The 22,133-nt window shown below is 37.1% G+C and overlaps 1 protein-coding gene across 2 annotated transcripts in view; it reads left to right on the plus strand.

The window, feature by feature from the left end:
- Window positions 1–22,133, plus strand: part of LOC117417947 (VPS10 domain-containing receptor SorCS3-like) — a 112,798-nt gene that overhangs the window by 41,203 nt on the left and 49,462 nt on the right. For both annotated transcript variants that reach the window (XM_034030375.3, XM_034030376.3), the window contains exons 3-4: window positions 11,323–11,422; window positions 18,585–18,743. In XM_034030375.3, the coding sequence (XP_033886266.3) occupies window positions 11,323–11,422; window positions 18,585–18,743 (259 nt within the window). The remainder of the gene's footprint in view (window positions 1–11,322; window positions 11,423–18,584; window positions 18,744–22,133) is intronic.

Here is a 22,133-nt window from a genome sequence, read left to right on the forward strand (position 1 = left end):
CGTGTCTCCTTGAAATTCAAACAGTTGTTTTATCCATATGGGATGCCTAGTTGTGATAATGCAATTCTGTACAGTCAATTTACCATTTGTTTTAGATTTGTACAATAATAATCATTTTCTGAACACTTAAGGAAAGTATGAAGTAACAGCATGGATAATTGAATGAGGTTGAAAACAGTTATTTTTAGTGGCCGATTAGGATTGCACACTATAATGAATCAACAATGCCAGCCTGTAACATTTAGAAGCTTTTTGTAAAACAAATAATGTTTCCTAATGGCTTCAACATGACTTTACCAACATGCGGGTGGCCATCGCTTAATGTCTAATTCAGCAGACACCCAACCAATCTTGTCGAGAAGTTTAAATTGAGCGTTTTACATTGCAGCATGACACCACTTTAAAGCATATTGAACTGCTTGGATAACAACACACCAATAAGACTGGCCCTTTAAACGTGTCCGTAAACGTCTTTGTTTAAATTACTACTAATAATGCTTTAGAAAATCCATGAACTCTAAACTAACAGACCATCTAACGGATCTGTATCGCTTATCTCTGGCTCGTTTTTGTATTGTGTTCAAGTCCATGATTAACCCACCCAGCCTTGTTTCACGCTGTACTGTATTTTTATTTACATGCTTACTGTTCAGATACCGACAAATCTGCCTCTGTATACAAGCTTCCAAATGATGACTCTGAGACTCACATGTGTGGAGTAGAAAATATTAACATCTCCATGCTTAGCGCAATCACAATTTCCTATTTTTCACTTTTCAGGTTGTTTTTTTAGTCTAAACTGAATTTCTGAAAAATAGCTCATGTAAAAATGTAGTCCAGAATAAATAAATAAATAAAATAAAATAAATGTGTAGCACATTAAACCTAAGGATTTTTGTGCACACGCTTTTAATTATCTCATCAAAAGAAGGACTCTGCTCCTCGTTACATTATGTCGATGTACTGTATGTAAACTAAAGTTTATTAGGTATTAAACACGTTGCCATTGAATCCTCTAGATCTGACTCTGAAGAGTAGGTGTGTGCTCTTTGCTTTACAAACCCTTTGAAATGCTCTTCAGATTAAATCACAAATGGTTCCCTGGTTTGCCAGGTGGCACAGGATCAGACGCACACATATTTCCCTGTGTTTTTTTACCAAGCTGTTTTTCTCCTTGATTTTGTTTTTGCTTGTATTGTATATGGCACAATCTCAAACACAGATTAATATTCATATACAGTGTAGCTTAATTGTGTTATTCAGAGCTGAAGATACGGGGTAGACTATAGAAAGCAACAATTGTATTGAGTTTGTTTTGATGCTGAATATGTTTTTAATTTACAGACAGCAAGGAGGCTTATTGTACTTATTCACAAAGACAAACACATTCCGTATTGTGTCCTTTGGGAAAATGTGTATAAAAACTGCTTTATAAGAGAGCTTTACTGTAAATCATAACTCCAGGTGTCTTGTGTAATGTTTAAAGTGCCAGTGTGATTATCTTGAACAATAGGGTTCCTGGAGGAATGGTAACTACAGTGGCATGGAGACTGACAAGGGATGCAGTCTGTGCTAGTATTAAGGATGTAATAAAGTGACAGCTAGGTGTGTGTGAATAGGAATGCTAGTTCTGCCTGGGGTTATATGTGATAGCTCAGTGCCTCTCCTAATTAAAAACTACATTATCCTTTTTGAGAGCTGAGAAGAAATGGAAGAAAGCTTGTCTCGAGGGCTCCAGGGTTAGGGTAGAGTTTAAGTCTTATTTATTCTGCCCTCCTGTAACTTGAATATTGTTGAAGGTCCTTGTCACAGGACTGAGGTGGTGGTGGGGTTATCATTCCTTTCCTAACCCCCTCCACACTCTTCCCTGTACAAACATTGCTTACAAAAACCCTGAAATTTACAGTATTAGCAGAATTCCGTATCTTTGTTAATTATTTGAGATTTGTGGCTCCATTTGTATACATTGTTGCAAGTGGATTAAAATGTTCACAAAATATATACAGTATATGTTTTCAGCCTCCGTTTGGCAAGGCACAAAGTCATTTATTATTAGATAATCCATCTACACTAGCATTTCATTTATCAGAAGAAAACAGAAGATGAATAAAGATAATGCATGAATGTTTTTTTTTCTTTTTCTCGTGGGTAAAGATAGCTACTGTTACAACTTACAGCAAGCAAGATAAGTTGAAAGATAGGAATGTCAACTGCAGTTTTTAAGATGAAGCACGAGCACGTAATGATAATGCAGAGACCGTGTTTTTCTTACCTGCATAGCAGATATAAAATGCATATACAGTACTGTATCTCTATAGTCAGTCTCTACAGTTAAGAGGAAAAATCAATGAATGCAGCAAAGCTTTCAATAGTTACTGTGGTATATAATAAAATATGAACCAAATAAAACCTGTGCCAAGGGTACCGAAATTAGAAAAGAAAAACATTAACATTTGACATTATTTTTATCCCTAGTTACAGGGTAGTTGCTCCAGATTTAGCATGTGGCCTCAGACAAGCGTAGGTTGAATTGTATAAGTGATGAAATCTCCCTTCCATACATTTTACAATATAAATACTAGGGAGGATTTATTTTGGGAAATGTCTTCCTACTCACAAGAGGTGATATAGTGGATGCTGCAATTACATATGCATATTTCACACTTCATACAGGATGTCTGAGTTTTCATTAGCAAGGTTTTCAGTGTATCTACTGTAGGAGTTTATGGAGTCTGCCTGTCTCTATGTCACTCTGTTAATTGAATCAGATCAGTCTACTGGGGTTAACAAATGCTGTCTGTCTGTCCTTCTAACTGTCTGTTGTATGTCACTTGCATGTTTTCATGTATCTAGGTAACTGCTTGTTCAGTTGCAATGAAACTTTGAGTGAATATTTTTTAGAAAAAAAAATAATGAGCTTATCAGAATATGTGGGGACAGGGAGGCTGTCTGTATGCGCATCCAACTCTGTTTGTACATCACACTTATATTTTGACATGTGCATACAGTCAAGACAATCTTTTCCTATTAATGTATTCTATGTGTAGGAACAGAACTTGTTTCACAAACTAAACAGATTCTGCATGCGAATGCAAGGACACTGCCAGCCTGGATGGTTCCTTGAAGCTCCTCAGTTAACAATGAAGGTTAGCTACAGTGCAAGCCTGTCCCTCCAGGCATCCTTCCCTCTCACCTGTTTATGAGACAGGTAATAAGAACAACATGTGGCTGTGGTGAATCATTTCTGACATGTGAATCAAGTGTATTGAACTCTGCAGAGTGGTCTCTTTTCTGAATTGATCTTCTTCTTTCATTTTTCACATTCAGAGACAGAATTTCCGTGCAAATTGCACTGTTTCAAATGACGCTGCTTTTCTATGCAAATTCAGAGCTTGATCTAAGGAATGAAATTCTCCAAATTGAGTTGCTTAATTGAGGTTTAAACATTCTAAACAAGCATTCTTTACCATGCATTGCAGAATACTCCATGAACATTCACAGGGTGCTGTGCTTATTTCACTCTTTAAGTTGGCCATAAACAACCCTATTTTAAACAGACAAGACCAATTCTGCATTCATGAAAAGCATTTGAAAAGCCATGGCACTATGGGAGCTAGTCAACTGAAAACATCACTGACCTTATTGCACACTAGTGTATGCTGTATTACATCTTAAACACTTACATACATTCTGTCTTGAAACATTGACCAGAACAAATAACATCTTTCTCCAGTGTCTTCAAGACAAGGTATTTCTGGTAGCATTTTAAGAATCCTAGTATTGAAAATACTGCTGCTTCATTCAGAATGTGATTCAGAGCTGAAACATAATCCCATTTGCCATTTAAATGTAGGGTCTGAAAGTAAACAGATCAAACAATGAGGTATATTCAGTTAGTCTAAATAGTGTCTGATCTAACTACAGATACCGTTTGAATATCAAAATGCGACCAAGCTTGGTATTTAACTTACGTTACTCACACACACACTGTTAGTGATGCCAGTGTTCACAAAGCCCCACAAAGCTTTAACTTATGTTACTCACACACACACTGTTAGTGATGTCAGTGTTCACAAAGCCCCACAAAGCTATAACTTACGTTACTCACACACACACTGTTAGTGATGTCAGTGTTCACAAAGCCCCACAAAGCTTTAACTTACGTTACTCACACACACACTGTTAGTGATGCCAGTGTTCACAAAGCCCCACAAAGCTTTAACTTATGTTACTCACACACACACTGTTAGTGATGTCAGTGTTCACAAAGCCCCACAAAGCTATAACTTACGTTACTCACACACACACTGTTAGTGATGTCAGTGTTCACAAAGCCCCACAAAGCTTTAACTTACGTTACTCACACACACACTGTTAGTGATGTCAGTGTTCACAAAGCCCCACAAAGCTTTAACTTACGTTACTCACACACACACTGTTAGTGATGTCAGTGTTCACAAAGCCCCACAAAGCTTTTAATCATTTAAACTACAGCAGTATAGTTGAATAATACATCAGCTGAATAGACTCCGATGTGAGTGAGTGTGATAATCACGAACAATCTGTGCAGAAAATAAATCTCAAGTTACTATATATTGTCAAGACAGACTTTTTAAAGGCCCTCTGCGATGTGATGGCTATAAAGGGAAAGTTCACAGAGGTTCAGTATATTGTTGTTTTTATACTGCCTGGCAGAACAAACAAACATTTTCCAAATCTCAATGTAAATCTTCCTCACGTTTACAGTATTTTGAATACGACGGTGATGTTTTCAAAAACAAATTAGATGAAAAAAAATTATTTATCTTACTTCATATACAAATTGGGGGCCATCATTGGTATGGATGGGAATTTGAATTTAATAATCAGAATATTTAGCAGGTATCTACTGTATCATGTGATCTAAAAGTTGTCAAAGCAGGGTTGGGAGTTTTAATTAAGAAAAATAAGCTGTCTGAGATAATACCATAGTGATAAAGGCAACTCTAAAATACTGCTAATTAGAATATATCCAGTCACTGACCAGCTGAAGCTAATATGCATCTTGGTTAAGATCATATAATCACAGCTGCAGTGAGATTGTACTGTAAGGTCATGCAGCAGGCTTGTGGTAAACAGCAAACAATGCACCCCTGCCAACATAATCACATACCTTATGCATAAATAGCTTGACTAAATTAGATTGTGCATTTTATGACCAACGGGATCATCAGATACAAAAGTAATTAATTTCAAACTCTTTTGAAGAACATTCCATCAGAGGGCAAACTTTGATGTGTTCTATAAGTAATCGCATGCATAATGTATTCAAGAATGAAAGAATTGGAATAGACCACTGATGCTACTGTTCCTACGGGATTATTTATGTATGCATTTATTTATTTTTTATCTCCCTTGGTGGCATAATATGAACTGCAGACTAACCTGCGTTTAAACTGTGGTTATCCCAAATACACAATGAACCAATTGTTTTACATGCAATGCACATTTATTGGCATAAAGTACATGGAAAAAATGTATCACAAAGCATGATGAAGCTTGAGTTAGTGATTTTATGAAACTGTCATACTTGACAGCAGAATAGGCCACTGAATTATTATATTAAACTGTGAACCTCATTGAACACCATTCTTTCCAAGGCTAAGAACTGCATCTCAGTTGCACTCTTTACCGAGGATATTTTATATAAGGCGGAGATTGAGACCTGAATGGTTAAATTTTTTGAGCCTGATTCTGTATGCCAAGCCGTTGCTTTCAAATAATGTTGACGAGCTTAGATTATCATAGACGGTCATGACTATATCACTCTGTGGCGGAGTGTCACGCCCCTATATATATATATTTGTTGAGTGGCGTGTGTGGTGACGTCACGGACCAGGAAGTACCAGAAACAAAACAATGGATGGGCGGGTGAAGCCAAACTTTACTGCGCTCAGCGTATTTATTAAATAACATCGTGTAACAATTTTTTTTTTGGTTCCTGGGTAGTAAGTGTTATTTCCTAATTGCTTATGCCTCAAAAGTATAGAAAATGGCTATTATTCCCCACAAACTTTGCTTTTGTGGCCAGGACAGTGATATTTTGAAATGTACTTATTTCCAATGAGAAAACGGGCGAATTTGTGTCTTTTCGTTCACATAAAGTCAGAAAAAAACAACATATGAATCCAACATATGAATCCAAATTAACATGTCACAGTGCGAGGTCACAGTGCGAGCGAGACCTTCCCGGATCCCAGAAAGTCAGTGGGGTGGCGATAGCAAAGAGGTGCGGGTGATGCTCGAACTTGGAGTGACTGAGCCTTCCAGGAGCGAGTGGTGCAGTCAGATTGTGATAGTCACCAAAAAGGACGGCACCAACCGCTTCTGCATTGATTTAGGTAAAGGAAACACTATTGCCAAGTTCGATGCCTACCCCATGCCTCAGTTCGCCGAGCTCCTCATGTACGGCTAGGTTTATCTCCACTTTGGACCTGCCGAAGGGATTCTGGCAGATCCCCTTAACCCGCAGCTCTAGAGAGAAAACTGCATTTTCGACTCCTGATGGTCTGTTCCATTTCATTACCATGCCGTTTGGGCTACAGGGTGTGCCCACTGCCTTTCAAAGACTGATGGACCAGGTCTTACACCCACATTGTGAGTATGTGGCAGCGTATATTGATGATGTGATTATTTACAACTCCACCTGGAGAGAGCGTTTGGCTAGGATTACAGCTGTCCTTCAGTCTCTAAGGGTAGCCCGGCTGACAGCCAACTTGAGGAAATGTGCGTTCGCCAAACAAGAAACACAGTATTTGTGATTTATGATGGGAAATGGATGGGTCAAACCCACTGTCACCAAAGTCCAGGCTTTGATGGATGCGACAATCCCCAAAACCAAGTCTCAGGTGAGGTCTCTATTGGGGTTGGCCGGATATTACCAGATTCATCCCCGAGTATGCCACAATGGTCAAGCCCTTTGCCAGGCCCCCACCCTCATTACACCAAGAGATTCATCCTCCACAACGATGCTTTGGATGTTGGGCTGGGGGCGGTTTTGTCCCAAAAGGTAGACAGAGTAGAACACCCCATCATGTACCTCAGTAAGAAGATGCTCCCCCGGGAGCGCAACTTCTCCATAGTTGAAAAGGCGTGTTTGGCCATTAAATGGGCTACTCACTCTTTACGATACTACCTGCTGGGACAGTCATTTGATCTTGTCACAGACCATGCCCCACTCAAGTGGTTAAGCAGAATGAAGGACAGCAATGCCCGGATAACTTGGTGGTATCTGGCATTGCAGCCCTTCAGGTATGATATGATTCATTGTGGGGCATGACTGAAGGTACAAGTAGGGGATGTAGCTAGATGATCTGTTCCTTTGTTTATGGTTAAGAGAAATGCTGAAGGACGAAAGTAAAATAACCGTGTGTTTAGTGTTTGTTTGTTTTGTCAAGTCTAATTGTACTGATTGTTATTTATTAGACGGCTAACACGATCCAGAGCTGTCGTTACAGGCCAGCACAAATACCAGACAACACTTCACCACTGTGCACAAGTAAATTGTATTTCACCACGAGCACTACAGCTCTCACTCTGGACTTGTGGCCATGTTTGTGTTCTGTGTGTGTTTAAAAACATTGTTGTTTGTCATTGTCTTGACCACTGCATCACCTCTACACCTGCACACTGCAAACCACTTTGCCACAGCCATGCACAAAACAAACCCATTGATTTAAAAAACAAAGAAAGAAAGAAAACTTAAAGGCAAGCTAGAAAAAGTACTCAATTTGAATTGAGGCTATAAAATGACTGCCAACTACTGTAGACAAACAATTAGGTTAGACACTGAGAGCTGTGCTTGCAGGTAGAATAGAAAGTGGAGTGAACAATTTTGAAAAGTTAGGGTTTATTTATTTCACAAGTTAGACACAGAATATCACACACTGAAGTTTATCCACATGTAAGGAGCAGAGTTCATTCCAAATTGTGGATTCCACATAAGACAATGATGGTAAGAAAAATAAGAGAAATTATAAAGGATATACAGTGTAGTTAAACAGTACAACACGAGACATGCTAAAGGATATACAGTGTAGTTAAACAATACGGCGCTATAGTTTACTCATAGACAAAACATGTCAGCTGCTCTCCTTGGGTTACAGGGTTACAACCATTTATGAGCCTGTATTTTCCATTGTGGGCAAATTGGAGGAAAATTGCCCACTCCACAGTAAATGTATTACATGAGCAATTTGTCCTTGGTGGAAAATCAGGCCCATTGCGTTGTGTTGCATTATACTTCTTTTGGATGAGGAGCTTGTTGTTTTCAAGTACAGAACAGGTTGAGAAATAAGCCTAGAGAAACTGTCCCCCAGCATTACAATTGCACAATATCTCAGTTAGAGATCACCTGCTCTGTGCTGTTAATTAACTCTTCAGAAACAAGGGGCATGTATTATACAGACTTTTATTTAATTTAATCAAGCTTTAAACAGGGTTATTAACTCCTGTTTGTTGTGTTTTGCTTTTGCATTTCAGTCTGCTACAACCCAGTGTTCATACTTTTTCTGTTAACAGCTCTACATAGTTATTACTAAGAACACGTTGGTTATACCCTACTGCAGACACCATTAAAGCATTTAGTGACACAACACATCCCCAGGACAATAGACAGGGTTCATGTTTTATCAGGATTGGTTTGTACAACTGCTGCAGCTTTCCTGTAATATCACTAGGAAAATTGAACACGCACCGCATTCATTTACTTTCTGTTATTATATTTTGTAATCATTGGGCTCTCAGAAACTAAATGGGAAACAATTGGAGAAATAGCTGGAGTGAGTAAGAGATTTAAAAAAAAAAAAGCCATTACAGCTGCTCTGAACTAAAAATAAAAGATAGAATCCTTCACCTGTTACTCTGGTGTATGTGAGAGGGGCTGCGGTGTACAAATATATATTTTACATTAGTAAATCATTTTAAAGGTTTCTGTTTTCTTTGGATGCTGGAATGATATGAGACTTGCCTGGGCAAATACCACTGAGATTGTATTGTGTTACATTAAAATACTAAACACATTACTTTCAGTTCCTATTTGGCTGAAATCAATTATGATACAGCAGCAGAAAGTAGCAAGCAGCCCATACTAGGTGGGCGACAGGCACTAAGTGTTGAAAGTCAGCATGCGGAAAAGGTCTTAGTACTAATGGATACACTATACAGGGTGTGGCACAGTACATACTGTGGGATATCTTTTCAGTGTTAACTCCAGTCTTTAAATAACTCCTGTTTTGATTTATTTTTTGGAGGAAGAAAATCTGGTAATTGTATAAAACTAGAATCAAATAACTTAAGTATAACTGCTATTCATGGCCTTTTCTACACATTAAAGCTGTCTGCTTCTCAGTTTGATATAATTTGCAGAGAATTTCCTCCTTTGAAATAATAGTAGTTAATTAAAGACCGGAGTAAACGCTTTGAAAATATGGCCCTACAGTATATGTAGTAATTTCATATGTAAAAAATAAAAAAATAAAAAAAATAAACCAAGTAGTTACTGCCATATCATATTGTACAAAATGAAAAAGGGTGGAAATACACAGTTCATAAGGTAAAGCTTAAAATTATATTTACATACATTATATTTAGGCCAGAGAACAAAGGCAATGAAATGTCTAGTTTCTTGTCTTTGTATTTGAAAATGTCATTGGCACATCAATGTACAGTACTATTGTACAGTACTTCATCGGACATACAGGCTGCATGTGTTACGAGATGCATATTTTTATGGAAAACTAATCAGATTATGATGATTAATTCTTCTCTAAACCCCTAAACTTCTCTGAGTTTAATATCCATATTTAATCCAGCTGGCCAAAACCTCCAGCTGGCCAGGAAATGCAGACATTTATCTGAAACAATTGCCAATTTTGATTTAGAAAGGCTGTCATTACAGCATCTTCCTACACTATTTTCTTTCATTATTAGTAGCATAAGAGTGACGCCTCACAATAATGAGGCTTAAACTGAAGCAATTACTTACAGCCATGTACTGTATACCACCTACGTATTTGGTTTATACAGACCACAAATGGATCTGTGAATGTAGCCAGAACAGAACTTGGGATGGACATCTTAATATTAATTTGGCGATCCTTCACTATTCTTTAAAGTCTGAAGGTGCCAGGGCATGGAATCGATGAGGATTTGTATTACACTTTGGTGCTGGTCTTGCAGGATATCTGACTTCCCGGAGATCGCTGTCACCACCAGCTAAGATGATTTTGTATATCGTATGTGCTGTGTGAAGTCTGGCAGGCAGACTGTTCTGTTCCTTCCACTAAATCACAGTTTACAGCACACAGCTTCCCTTTCTAGTCCAGTACTTGCGGCAGCCACAAGAGCTGATTGGGGTTCTGATAAGGGGTTTGACTATGTGCTTGAAACAATACACACATTTTCATTATATTATTCATTTGTACGCATTAGAGGCATATAGCTACCAAATATAATTTGGACAAAAAGAAGCTCCCTTAAAACCAGATTCATTCTTTATTGCACAGACTGTATATGTTTGCTTTTTTATTTGAGAAATTCATTGCTATTGAAATTAATATTACATATTGGAGCTGTAATGTTCTAGCTAGTACAGTGTTTGTGGTATTGCAGAGTAAGACAATGAAGCATTCAGGGTGCAATAGGTAGACCTCAGTGAAGGCTCAGCAGAACTATTTAACCCTAAAACTTAATACTGAAGTGCACATGACATTACAATGTATTGTAGACTCACAACACTTGCGTGTTAAACACCATATTCCGAAGCTGTGACCTATGTGAATGTGAAAATTCCTTTTATAAAATTGTAAAATTGATGGCTTCTTCAATATATTTCTGCTTTCATCTGCCAAATGCATCCATATTCAAATCAGATGTTTTGCATGCCACCATTTTAAAAAAGGTCAATATTACAATAAAGGCAAAGTCAATAAAGATGAATCTCAGACACACTAGGGGGATTCGAATCCTGTCGCTTCACTCCATAGTGACCCCTGCTGGTAGACGTTGACTGGAGTAGCTGCAGGCTGCAACATCATTAGTTATTTATTGTTGGTTGCAAGCCAGGTTCATTTGCTGGCATGCAATCCACAAAATACACACAATATGATGCTATTTTGATGCTAATTATCTATGATGCTGAACTTTTGTGAATAGGTTTTTAGGATTATGACATATGCAGTGCTACAATGACCCATATCATGCTACTAATATCACTGAGTCAGAGCCAATATCTTCAGGCGTTGTAATCTCATTTAAATATTTCTGTTCCTTCTATACTCATAGATCAACTGACTATGGGGCTACTTATGAAAAGCTGAACGACAAAGTGGGCCTGAAGACTGTCTTGAGCTATCTGTACGTCTGCCCAAGCAATAAAAGAAAGGTAAGATACCCACAGTGATACTACTAATAATAGTAATAATAATAATAACATATGTGAACCTTGATCATAATCAGGTGTTAAAGGTAATTCAATTATGATGAACCACAAACATGATTTTAATCATAAATTATGCTTGTTTTTAACATTGGTAGTACTGTACACTTAAAAAAAAAAAAAAAAGAAAAGTGCTTGATTTCAAGTCTTGTATACACTTTTGTCTCTCTTCTTCCTTGGCAGCCTGCATATAATCCCATTGGTTTATAAAACAGTTTTTGTAAGAAATATGAAAAATGTAATTATGGAAAGCACTTTCCTACCTTGGATGTCTTTGAGGCAGATTCAAAAAAGGAGCATGCTGAGCTAGTGCGGAACTGTGCTTTTCTTGAAAACATGTTTATATATATATATATATATATATATATATATATATATATATATATATATATATAGGTAATTATTAAAGAAGACTACTTGAATAAAAAGTTTCAATCTTGTATCCGGGCTGACCCAGTCTCCGGATAATTGACCTGAACCGACCAGGGGAAATTGATTTCTAATAATGGTGACCAAAATTGACCTGCCACTCCAGAGGTGAAAGGCTTATATCTAACTGACAATCCACTGGGAAATTCTGACTCTAACAACAACGTCTATTTTTCTAATATTGTGAATATGAACTCACGCTGCTAGGTCAGCTTTTCTGGGGCTTTACATTTGATTGCAGTCCCTAATTTAACCATGGGCAGTTTCTTTGTGTTTTACTGATGAAAACCTAGATATTCATTAAAACAAGTGCAAAAAAGAGGTTCTGCTGTGAAATGCCAAGTGGAGTACTGTCAAAATGTGAATTCTATTTTGAATCCCCACTGTGAATTTGATTGTGGGATCCCTTTTTAGCGGACGGCTGTTACACTGTTAAGATCTCTCTGAATTGTCTTTGTTTGCCTTTTCCTATCAAGACCATGACCTGGGAAGTGACCACGTTGCCCTTGTATTTAGAAAGTATTTGTACAGCAAAAGGCATTACATTCCTATTGTACAGCAAAATGCAAAGGCATGAGGTGGGATGGGAGGGGAGGGTGGTCAGGCACTGTGTTATTATGACTGGTAACATAAAAAGCTGCTGATTAATCATAAACCTTTGAATTTGGTTTGAGAACCCCCTGTTGGGACTGATCAGAGGGCTGATCAAGATTTTTTATACTAGGTGGAATAATGTGCATGCATTTATTTTCAGTCTGCACTTTCTCTATGGGGGACCCCATTCATTTCAAATCCTGCTTATTATATGCAAATGTGAATTGAAACTGCTGTGCTGTGCTGCTGTTCCATGTGGATCAGCATTTCTGCTGGAAGAAAGGTGCAGAATTCTTGAAAGAAATCGCCTTGCAAAGCAATCTATAGCTGGTTTGGCTGCAACACGCGATAATCCAGCTCATTAGCTTTTCAGGGGTTCAGAATCAAATGCAGGCAATTCCTGGAACTGAAATGTTAGAGCTCAACTATATTAAAGGAATAATAAATCAATAAAAATTGCAATGAGTGTGAAGTCATCACCTTTGTTAAACATGGATTTTAAATCTCTGTTTTGTGTAATACAAAAAAATCTAGTTCCATATTAGTATTATGTGGTAGGTTATTGTGCAATTGATATTGTCCTTCAGCTGGTAAGTAATGAAAATAATGACATAGTTAAGTGAGAGTAAACAGCTAATACATTTAATGTGATCTGATCCCATAAATCAAAAAGGGGGATTTAAAGAGGTTTGGACAGTTAATGGATAAATGTCATTCCCCCACCTCATCCCCTCTTTTCCAATCAGTTCTTAGGGAAATTTAGTAATTACAGAAAAGCACATCTCTGAAGTAGTTTGCCTTTAATTGTCAGTTGGATGCTTTGAAAAACACATTCTCAAGACATACTATTCATGAGGACTGAGGGAGCTGAATGTCAGTGTGGCTGATAATATCGCCATAGTCTTCATTGAGGGACATTTCTATTTACTTTATCTAAAGCAATGGGTCGCTTACTCTTTGCATATCAAACCCTCCCTCTGTAGAATATCCTTCTATATCACAGACTCCATCAGTAACAGCTCTTAATTCAAGACTCTGCAATACCAATAGCACTTTTGAATAATTTTCTTTGCACCTCTGAATAACAATCCAAGGATAAATGGCTCCACTATCAGTGTGTACGCGAAAGGATTCTAACTGAAAAGCAGATATACAATCCTATTCCATAACCGTATTTAATACGTTCATATTATAAACATTTATATTATGGGCGCTATTAAAAAATAAATGTAAGGACTTTAAAAAAAATAATAACAAAAATAAGGAATGTCTTTTGAAAAGTGTTTATAATTCTCTTGGATTAAAAGGTGTCGCGGAAATGGCAATACACTTATAAAACTCTCTGAAACAGTTTCTTAAAAATGTGATTTAATAAATCAAAATTAGGTTTAACCAGTTCATAGACATACAGAGGCTTACAAATATTGGTTTAGAATCGAGAGTTTATTAGATTATATCCAAATAAAATCACAAATGTTTAAGTAAAAGTTTTGGTGCAAAATCAAGGCATTTATCGTGTTCACCATGTTGATTGTAACGGAGAGATGGACAGATTGGCGCACAAGGGTCCCCATTTTTTAATGCAGACCCCCAAAAAAACAGTCCTTAATATAATGTGCAGTAGCACTTTAGGTTACTAGGCATTCATAACCATGTAACAACATAGTTGATCTGATTCAAGCAGTCAAAATTCTAAAAGGTATTGACAATGTCGACCCAGGGGACTTTTTCGACCTGAAAAAAGAAACAAGGACCGGGGGTCACAAATGGAGATTAGATAAAGGGGCATTCAGAACAGAAAATAGGAGGCACTTTTTTACACAGAGAATTGTGAGGGTCTGAAACCAACTCCCTAGTAATGTTGTTGAAGCTGACACCCTTCAAGAAGCTTCTTGATGAGATTCTGGGATCAATAAGCTACTAACAACCAAAAGAGCAAGATGGGCCGAATGGCCTCCTCTCGTTTGTAAACTTTCTTATGTTCTTAGGTTCTTATAGTAATAAATGGGTAACTAGCAATTTTTCCAGCGATTACATGGAATCTACTGGTGGAATAAGTGTATTACATGGAAATGGTCTGTGCCGTGGTGTTACCATGTATTTATATCAGGTACCAAAATGCTGTTCACAAGTTCATTTCTATATATAATTGCACATTAGTAGTTATCAAATTAACTACCCAATTATTACAATGTAATAACATGACAATTCAGGGGAGTTACTTGCTAAAAAAAATGGCTGGTACTGTTTTATGTGTCATTATCTGGTGTTCCTGGACCCTGTATGACAATACATTGTAGACAAGAGTGCAAACTGTACCACATGTAAATGTACCATACAATGTTCTGTACACCGTATTAAAATCAGTTATGATGTATGTGTTTTTTCTTACATTCCTCTTGTTCTCCTGTAGGAGACCTGTTTCTTAAATTGATCAGTTGTGACATGATTAATTTTCAATTAAGCTTCCCATGCCTTTTTCGTTAAATAGCCCGTGCAGTCAATCCCAACCTCCCATCTGAGAGTATGCAGCCTTGATCTCGTTGGAGATCAGTTCTGTATACCCATCCCAGTGGTACATGCTGCTGGTAACCTCCAGAGGTCATCCTTCAAACCAATATTGATTTCCCACTATCACTTAACTCATTCCCTTATTCCTTAAAAACACATTTCCCTTCAACTGTCAGGGAAATGCTACAGCAAACTTAATTAACTCTTGAAGCTTTCAATAATGTCTTTTTATATTTAAATAAATCATTTTTGGTTTTCCGCAAACCCTCTCATTTTAACAATTATCAAGCATTGACAAAATAAATGGTAAACAATGGTAAATACATAATACAACCATGGGAAAACTGCAAAACTACTGTGTGACTGGCTCAAGAAGCAAATCATGCTGATAGGATAATCTGACTATATTATTATTATTATTATTATTATTATTATTATTATTATTATTATTATTATTATTATTATTATTATTAATTTCTTAGCAGACACCCTTAACCAGGGCGACTTACAATTGTTACAAGATCTCACATTATTTTGCATTACACAGATATCACTTTTTTTTTTTTAAACATACAACAGTTGGGTTTTTACTGGAGCAATCTAGGTAAAGTACTTTGTGCAAGGGTACAGCAGCAGTGTCCCCCACCTGGGATTGAACCCACGACTCTCCAGAGTCCAGAGCCCTAACCACTACTCCACACTGCTGCCCATAAATATACTCAGCAAAGGCCCACACAGCATACAAAGAGCAGGGAGATTGACTCCAATGGCCCTGTGTCATCTTTTAAAGCACATTTGAGTCCAGTCTCTGGCCATGTCAATAAATCTTAGGAATAATAATGAGTGAGTTTGGCATAAGTTGTACGACTTCCAGTGGGAGCCCAGTAGCTGACCATCTTATATTTGAAATTCAATTTAAGGCATGATGTATATTATGCATAGTGAATCTTGAGAAATATTGTCCTTCTGATTTGATCACATGAGTAACAAGCTAGGACCAGTGGAATCAATGTTTCAACTCAATTGTCTTTTTTAGCCGAGGGGAAACCTTACAGGAAACTATAATCCACATTGATAATGTATTAATGGAATCCAAATAAATGTTAATTGCATGTATTTAACACCCCCCTGTAGCTAAAAAGGTCAGTTGAATTTAGGCCAATGTCAAAAGACAAAGTCAAAATGAACAACTCTGTGGACACGGAGACAAAGAATTAGGAATTTGATAAATTAAAAGGTGCTGTGCATTGTAAATTCAGGCTTAAAGGTATAAAGGATGCTGTTGCAGTAGTTTTGAATCCTGTCAAAAATGAAACACGGATACATTTTGATGACAAGAAACACTGCAGTGTGTGTCTACAGTAATACTGTAACAAGATGTATCTACAGTGTTGCCACTTTATCAGAGGGTCTGCATAAAAACAACATATTTAATATAAGGGGAAAAAAAAAGAAAACTGAAAAGGACAAAGGATACATTATAAACCGGTTTGTTTTTCAAAGGCATTATCTTTATATGTGCTTTGACCACAGCCTGCTTCATATTGAAGTTTGCTAGAGCCGAACTGGGAAATATTATTTAATTTGTTTAATGTTCTCCTCGGAATACTTGAAATTCCGAGCGACAGCCTTTTTTTTTAATACAAGGGCTCTGGGTGCACAGGCATCAAAAAAGGGCTGCTGATTTTTTTTGAATGGACAATTTTTGGATCTTTATGAAATCCCACATGGGTTGACATCCCATGGAAGCATGAATGCCTATCTATTTCTGAACTGTGAGACTGATAATTATATTGCCATTGTAAAGACATTGGTCTGAGTAGATCCCAAGGGTCCTACTGGCTTTATAATACAGATAGAGAGGCCGATACAATCTCATTTTATTTAGAGTCTGATACAAGCTCATTTTATTTAGAGTCTGATACAAGCTCATTTTATTTAGAGGCGGTTACAAGCTCTTTTTATTTAGAGGCCGATACAAGCTCATTTTATTTAGAGACCGACACAAGTTCATTTTATATGGAGGCCAATACAAGCTCTTTTTATTTAGAGGCCTCATTTCTCATCATGTCAAATCCGAAGAAAAACTAAAAAATACTAAATATAGTTTGTAACATAGACTTAGGTGACACATAAGAGTTATTGAGAGGAAGTTTAATGTACAAGCTATATTCTGTAATTAAGATAGCAAATATAAATGAAAGTAAATCAGCGTTTTATGTTGTCCTTTTGTTTTTAAAGCGATTAACCTCCATTGTGACCTAATGTAAATAATTTGTATTAGTAATAATTTAAGAATGGGAGAGTGAAAATGACTGCCAATTAGAAGTGGCTGGGTTTGAATAACAGCCTCGGATTCGCATAGGAATTAATTTGACCTTCACGAACCATTTTTGAAGGAAGTGCAAAGGCAAAATCCAAGGAGGCGATTATTTTAGCTGGATGATGGTGTTTCTTAGAGCAGGTAGGCCATATTGTCTTCTAGTGCAATCTCTGAGTTACATTGATATCAAGTGCTTGATCTAGTTTTATACTTAAAGTATAACAAGAATGTCCAGTGTAATTTGCAAAAACTCAACATAGTTGTATCATGGGACAAATACGCATTTTAGAGTAAACTAAAGATAAGTATCAGATGTTGGACCGAGTCTCTTGAGATACCATAGTGGAGAATTAAAGCTTAGGGGCAACCACTGACAGGCCAAGTTAATGCCCAACCTGTCAACTTGGCACATCAGCAATATATTTGGTCTATAATCTCTAGTGTACTCTCAAGGACTTCGTACAGTGTTTCCACATGTGCATGTGGAACAGAGGCAAGAGAAGCAAGAAAGCAAGGTGAAGTGTAATTTTCCTCCATAATAAATGCTGTCACTTGCTCCAATATTATGGAAAATGATTAACCTTAAAAACCAATAAATTACATTTGACAAGTCCCACAGATATTGAGGGGGGAGGGGGTACTCCTGCCATCCCCATAGCGATAATGAATGGCAAAATAGGAAGCCCCAGCCAAGGAAAACTGGCTCTGAATCCACAGCCTGTTTATTGGCTCCTAATGAAAAACGATTAATCTAAATCACCGCCCGGGAGGATCTGTTGCTGCTGCTTGGGAAACAGAGGCGGCATTTTAGCAAGTGACAAATGTGCTGCTGTTTTTCTAATTCAAATCTTGTTGAGCAAAGTAAATGCAGCTCTTTGTGCTTGTTATACTCACCTGCACCCCAACGCTGTCTTAGAAAAACTGTACAGCAGAATTATACAATTATTATTATTATTATTATTATTATTATTATTATTATTATTATTATAGTATAACATTTTACTTTTTTTAAAGTTATAGAACTAGCAAGATAACTTGGGTTAACATTCTGAGTTGTTTCTTCCTGGTTATATTACATTTTACATTTGTTTTTCTCCTTGCCAAAATAATGAAGGCAAAGTTTCACTGGTGAAAACACACAAACATGATTGACTGTTTAGAGATTATTTCTTTGTTTGGCACAAGCCGGATCTTTTGGACTCGAGCAGTCTTGTGAACGAAAGCCATTCTCTTTCTTCATGTCTCCCACAGATAATGCTACTGAGTGATCCAGAGATTGAAAGCAGTCTGCTCATCAGTTCAGATGAAGGGGCCAGCTATCAGAAATTCCGTCTCAACTTTTACATTCTGAGCCTCCTGTTTCATCCAAGACATGAAGACTGGATTCTGGCTTACAGCCATGACCAAAAGGTGAACTGTCAAGTTGCTATTGGGTACTAAATTATAGAAAATCTGCTATGGAAAGGAAAGTGGAAAATATTGATTCCCTGATAGAAGACACATGGTGAATGTTATTCAAGTTATTAGTGGGTTAACATTTATGTAAAAGCCAATATGGTAATAACCTGTCCACTATAGGTTGATTAAGCAGTGCTGTTATTTCTAATAATCCAAGTCAAAGCACACAACAACTAACCATTGTGCTATATGCTTTAAAACAAAAGTCTGTTAGATAGACTTCCTTTATTTTGACATGCTGTGACTATTTTTTTATGAATATGAATGTTCTAGGAAGAATAGGTGTGAGACTGATGTCTACTGAATGCAACTAGAAAAGGTTTCCTCAAGGAATGAACTCTATTTAAAGTGTACAGTAATTAATTTCAGTTGTTTCAGGGACTCTAGGGGTTGTAAAGATTGACAGTCTCCCCTTGTCCTCATGGCACACTCAATTATTCCTGACTCCTTCAATAGTTTCAGGGCTGTTTATTACACTCCCTCCAGTTGCATTTCTGCATTTCTGTATTCCAATCTGCAGCCCTGGGTTTATGGTGTATACTCTCAGCTGGTAATTGTGGCCCTTCATTCAGTGGAACTGTTTGATGCTTTTTTTTCTGCATTTAGTTTTTGCAATGGGAGTTCTTTAAGAAGGTTCAACCTCTGTGGCAAAAACTGTCATCTCAGTACCAAGTTGTACTACAACTATTTGGTCAATGCAAACTGAAATTGATTGTTCTGGACATATTTGTACAGGAGAGGGTCCGTATCTTTGGAGGGCAGCAGCTCGGAAGACTTTTCCATATCTTACACTACTGGCTGAATCCAATTACTTTCGTGAAGGACCATTGGGAAGTTGTGTATCAGATTTCTTTCAGCCTGTTTTTTCTTAATAAGTAGGGGTTATTCTTTTCTAGAACTAAACCACATAAGCCAGTTTACATGCTGTACTTGCCAGCTAGCTTTAATGTATCGAATTGTATACTGTTGGAGAAGGATAATATTTTTCCATTTTTAGAAGTGTATCTTTTATTCCAGAGGAAAATGTGATATGTCAGAGTGGCTCTCTATAAGAAGAAAATGTAAGCTTTCTTCATGGTGCTTAGGAATTTAGCAATAATAATAATAATAATAATAATAATAATAATAATAATAATAATAATAATAATAATAATAATTAGAAACTTTCTTTATCAATGTCTGTTATGTTAATGTCTATCCATAGTGTTTGTAAGAGATAGACTGTGGTCAAGAGGGTAGTCCTCTTCATGGAGAATATGCTTTAGGAAAATGGGGACAAGTTTCTCCCCACCGTCATCAAACATGCTTGAGTCCCCTGCAGATAATACAGGTTTTTGATTTCTTAGTGGTCTGTGTTTATTGAATTCTAAAATTAATGTCCCTAAAATACATTATTACTGTCCAGAGCTCTTTATATTGTTGTGTGTAGACAACAGAGAATAAATGCAGCTCCCTGGGTTTAAAACGAGTTATTAGGCTCTCTTGATACATAGCACTTCAGTAGAAAAGTAATATGCTGCTGTATCTCAAGAGGAAAGTCTCCAGGCTGAGCGTTCCTCATGTATTAATGTATGAATCACAGACCCAGGCTGTAAAAGGACAGAGCAGAAACTCAGTGTAGTTCAATCAGATATGCATGCTTGGCATCGCCAGGAATGGAAAACATAAGACTTGAATAGAAATCAAACAGGAAAAAAGCTCTTTGATTCAAATACAGTGAACTAAACAGATGGACAAGGCCTATTCCTATTTGTATTTATTAAAGGAACACTTTACATTAGGTGTGTCTAATTACTGTGTATTTACACATGAGTTACTTATTAAATGCATGTGTGCTTACGCAATTACAATGTACTTAATGTGTACATCTTTTTGCATGATAAAACCCTTTTCAGATACAATTGTGTACTTACATATGTTGAGCAAAAAGATTGACATATTAAGTACATTGTAACTACGCATAATAACATTGAAATTGTGTGTAAGTACATATGTATTTACTAAGTAACTACTATGCAAATGCACAGCAATTAAAGACACCTAATGTAAAATGTTACCTAAATTACTTTATCTAGCATTGGGTCAAAAATTAGATTTATGTATAAATGGATTGTGACGGGGGACTGCCCCGTCTTTATGAACGTGGTTGGGACTGACAGGGAGGGGGTTAAAATTCCTCCCTGCCAGGAAAACATGTGAGAATGTGGCTGGAGCCCTGCTGATTATTCAATTAGGGCTCCAGCCACATTCTCACATGTTTTCCTGGCAGGGAGGAATTTTAACCCCCTCCCTGCCAGTCCCAACCACGTTCATAAAGACGGGGCAGTCCCCCGTCACATGGATACTCAAAAACTTTCTTTCATGTAGTTTGGAATGATTAGCGGTCAGAGGTGAAGCCTAGTGTTGGAGGTCCACCAATCCCCCAGAAGGGAGATATGGCAAAAGAGGTGGTGAGGATGCGGAAGAGGAAGTAGAAGGTTTGCTTGGTCATTATAGGAGTGCTGAGCCAGTAGGATTAGTGTAGCAGGCTGAGCCTCACTTCTACAATTATTGTAAGCCTCCACATTTTTTTTCTACCCTTTCCTTTTTCACTGCATAGTAATACTCTCTCAATAATTTGACACTTATTTTCTGAAATCAATGTTTCAGAACCCTATTTATATATAAGCTATTGAACTGGCATCTTTTAATATTGATTTTAAAAAGTTAGATTTGTCAGTTTATACTTGTTTGATTTTGAGTGACATTTCACTACAATTATTTTTAATGCCAGCTGTCTTTTAAAACAGTGGAATATTTAACAATGACCAGGAGGAATCCTACTCAAGCACTGTGGTATTTTGCCTTGAACCTGACCTTTTATGTTTTTGTTTGAGAGCAGAAGGCTTAAAAGGGTGATATGTGTCAAATACCCTTTATCCTCCAAGGAGCTGATTGGCATTTCTAGTGTGTCGAGCTGTCATTTGTTCTGCCTTTTTTCATTTGAAAGGGGGCTTCATCAGGATTGAGCTATAATTTGAATGTCAACTATGTTAAATTGTGAACTTTTTCCATTGTTTTGCACAAGATTGGGCAGGATTATTACTGGTATTCAAGCCACCAGGATAAATGCTTTTCAAGAATTCACTGTTTGAACCTTGTGTTGTTTTCCAAACCAAGAACACAAACATTATTTTATATAATAGTCTGAAAACAGCTAAAAACAGTATTGCACTCTAAAGGCAGACTAGGGCTGCAACTTGGGTTCCAAGTTAGAATAAAGGGCCAGACTGTTTGTGAACACCCACAAACATCCAATATAAAACAATGGACATGACAGCAGGAGGAACAGCAGACCAAACC

The sequence above is a fragment of the Acipenser ruthenus genome, chromosome 13 (assembly GCF_902713425.1).
Source record: "Acipenser ruthenus chromosome 13, fAciRut3.2 maternal haplotype, whole genome shotgun sequence".
Lineage (NCBI taxonomy): Eukaryota > Metazoa > Chordata > Actinopteri > Acipenseriformes > Acipenseridae > Acipenser > Acipenser ruthenus.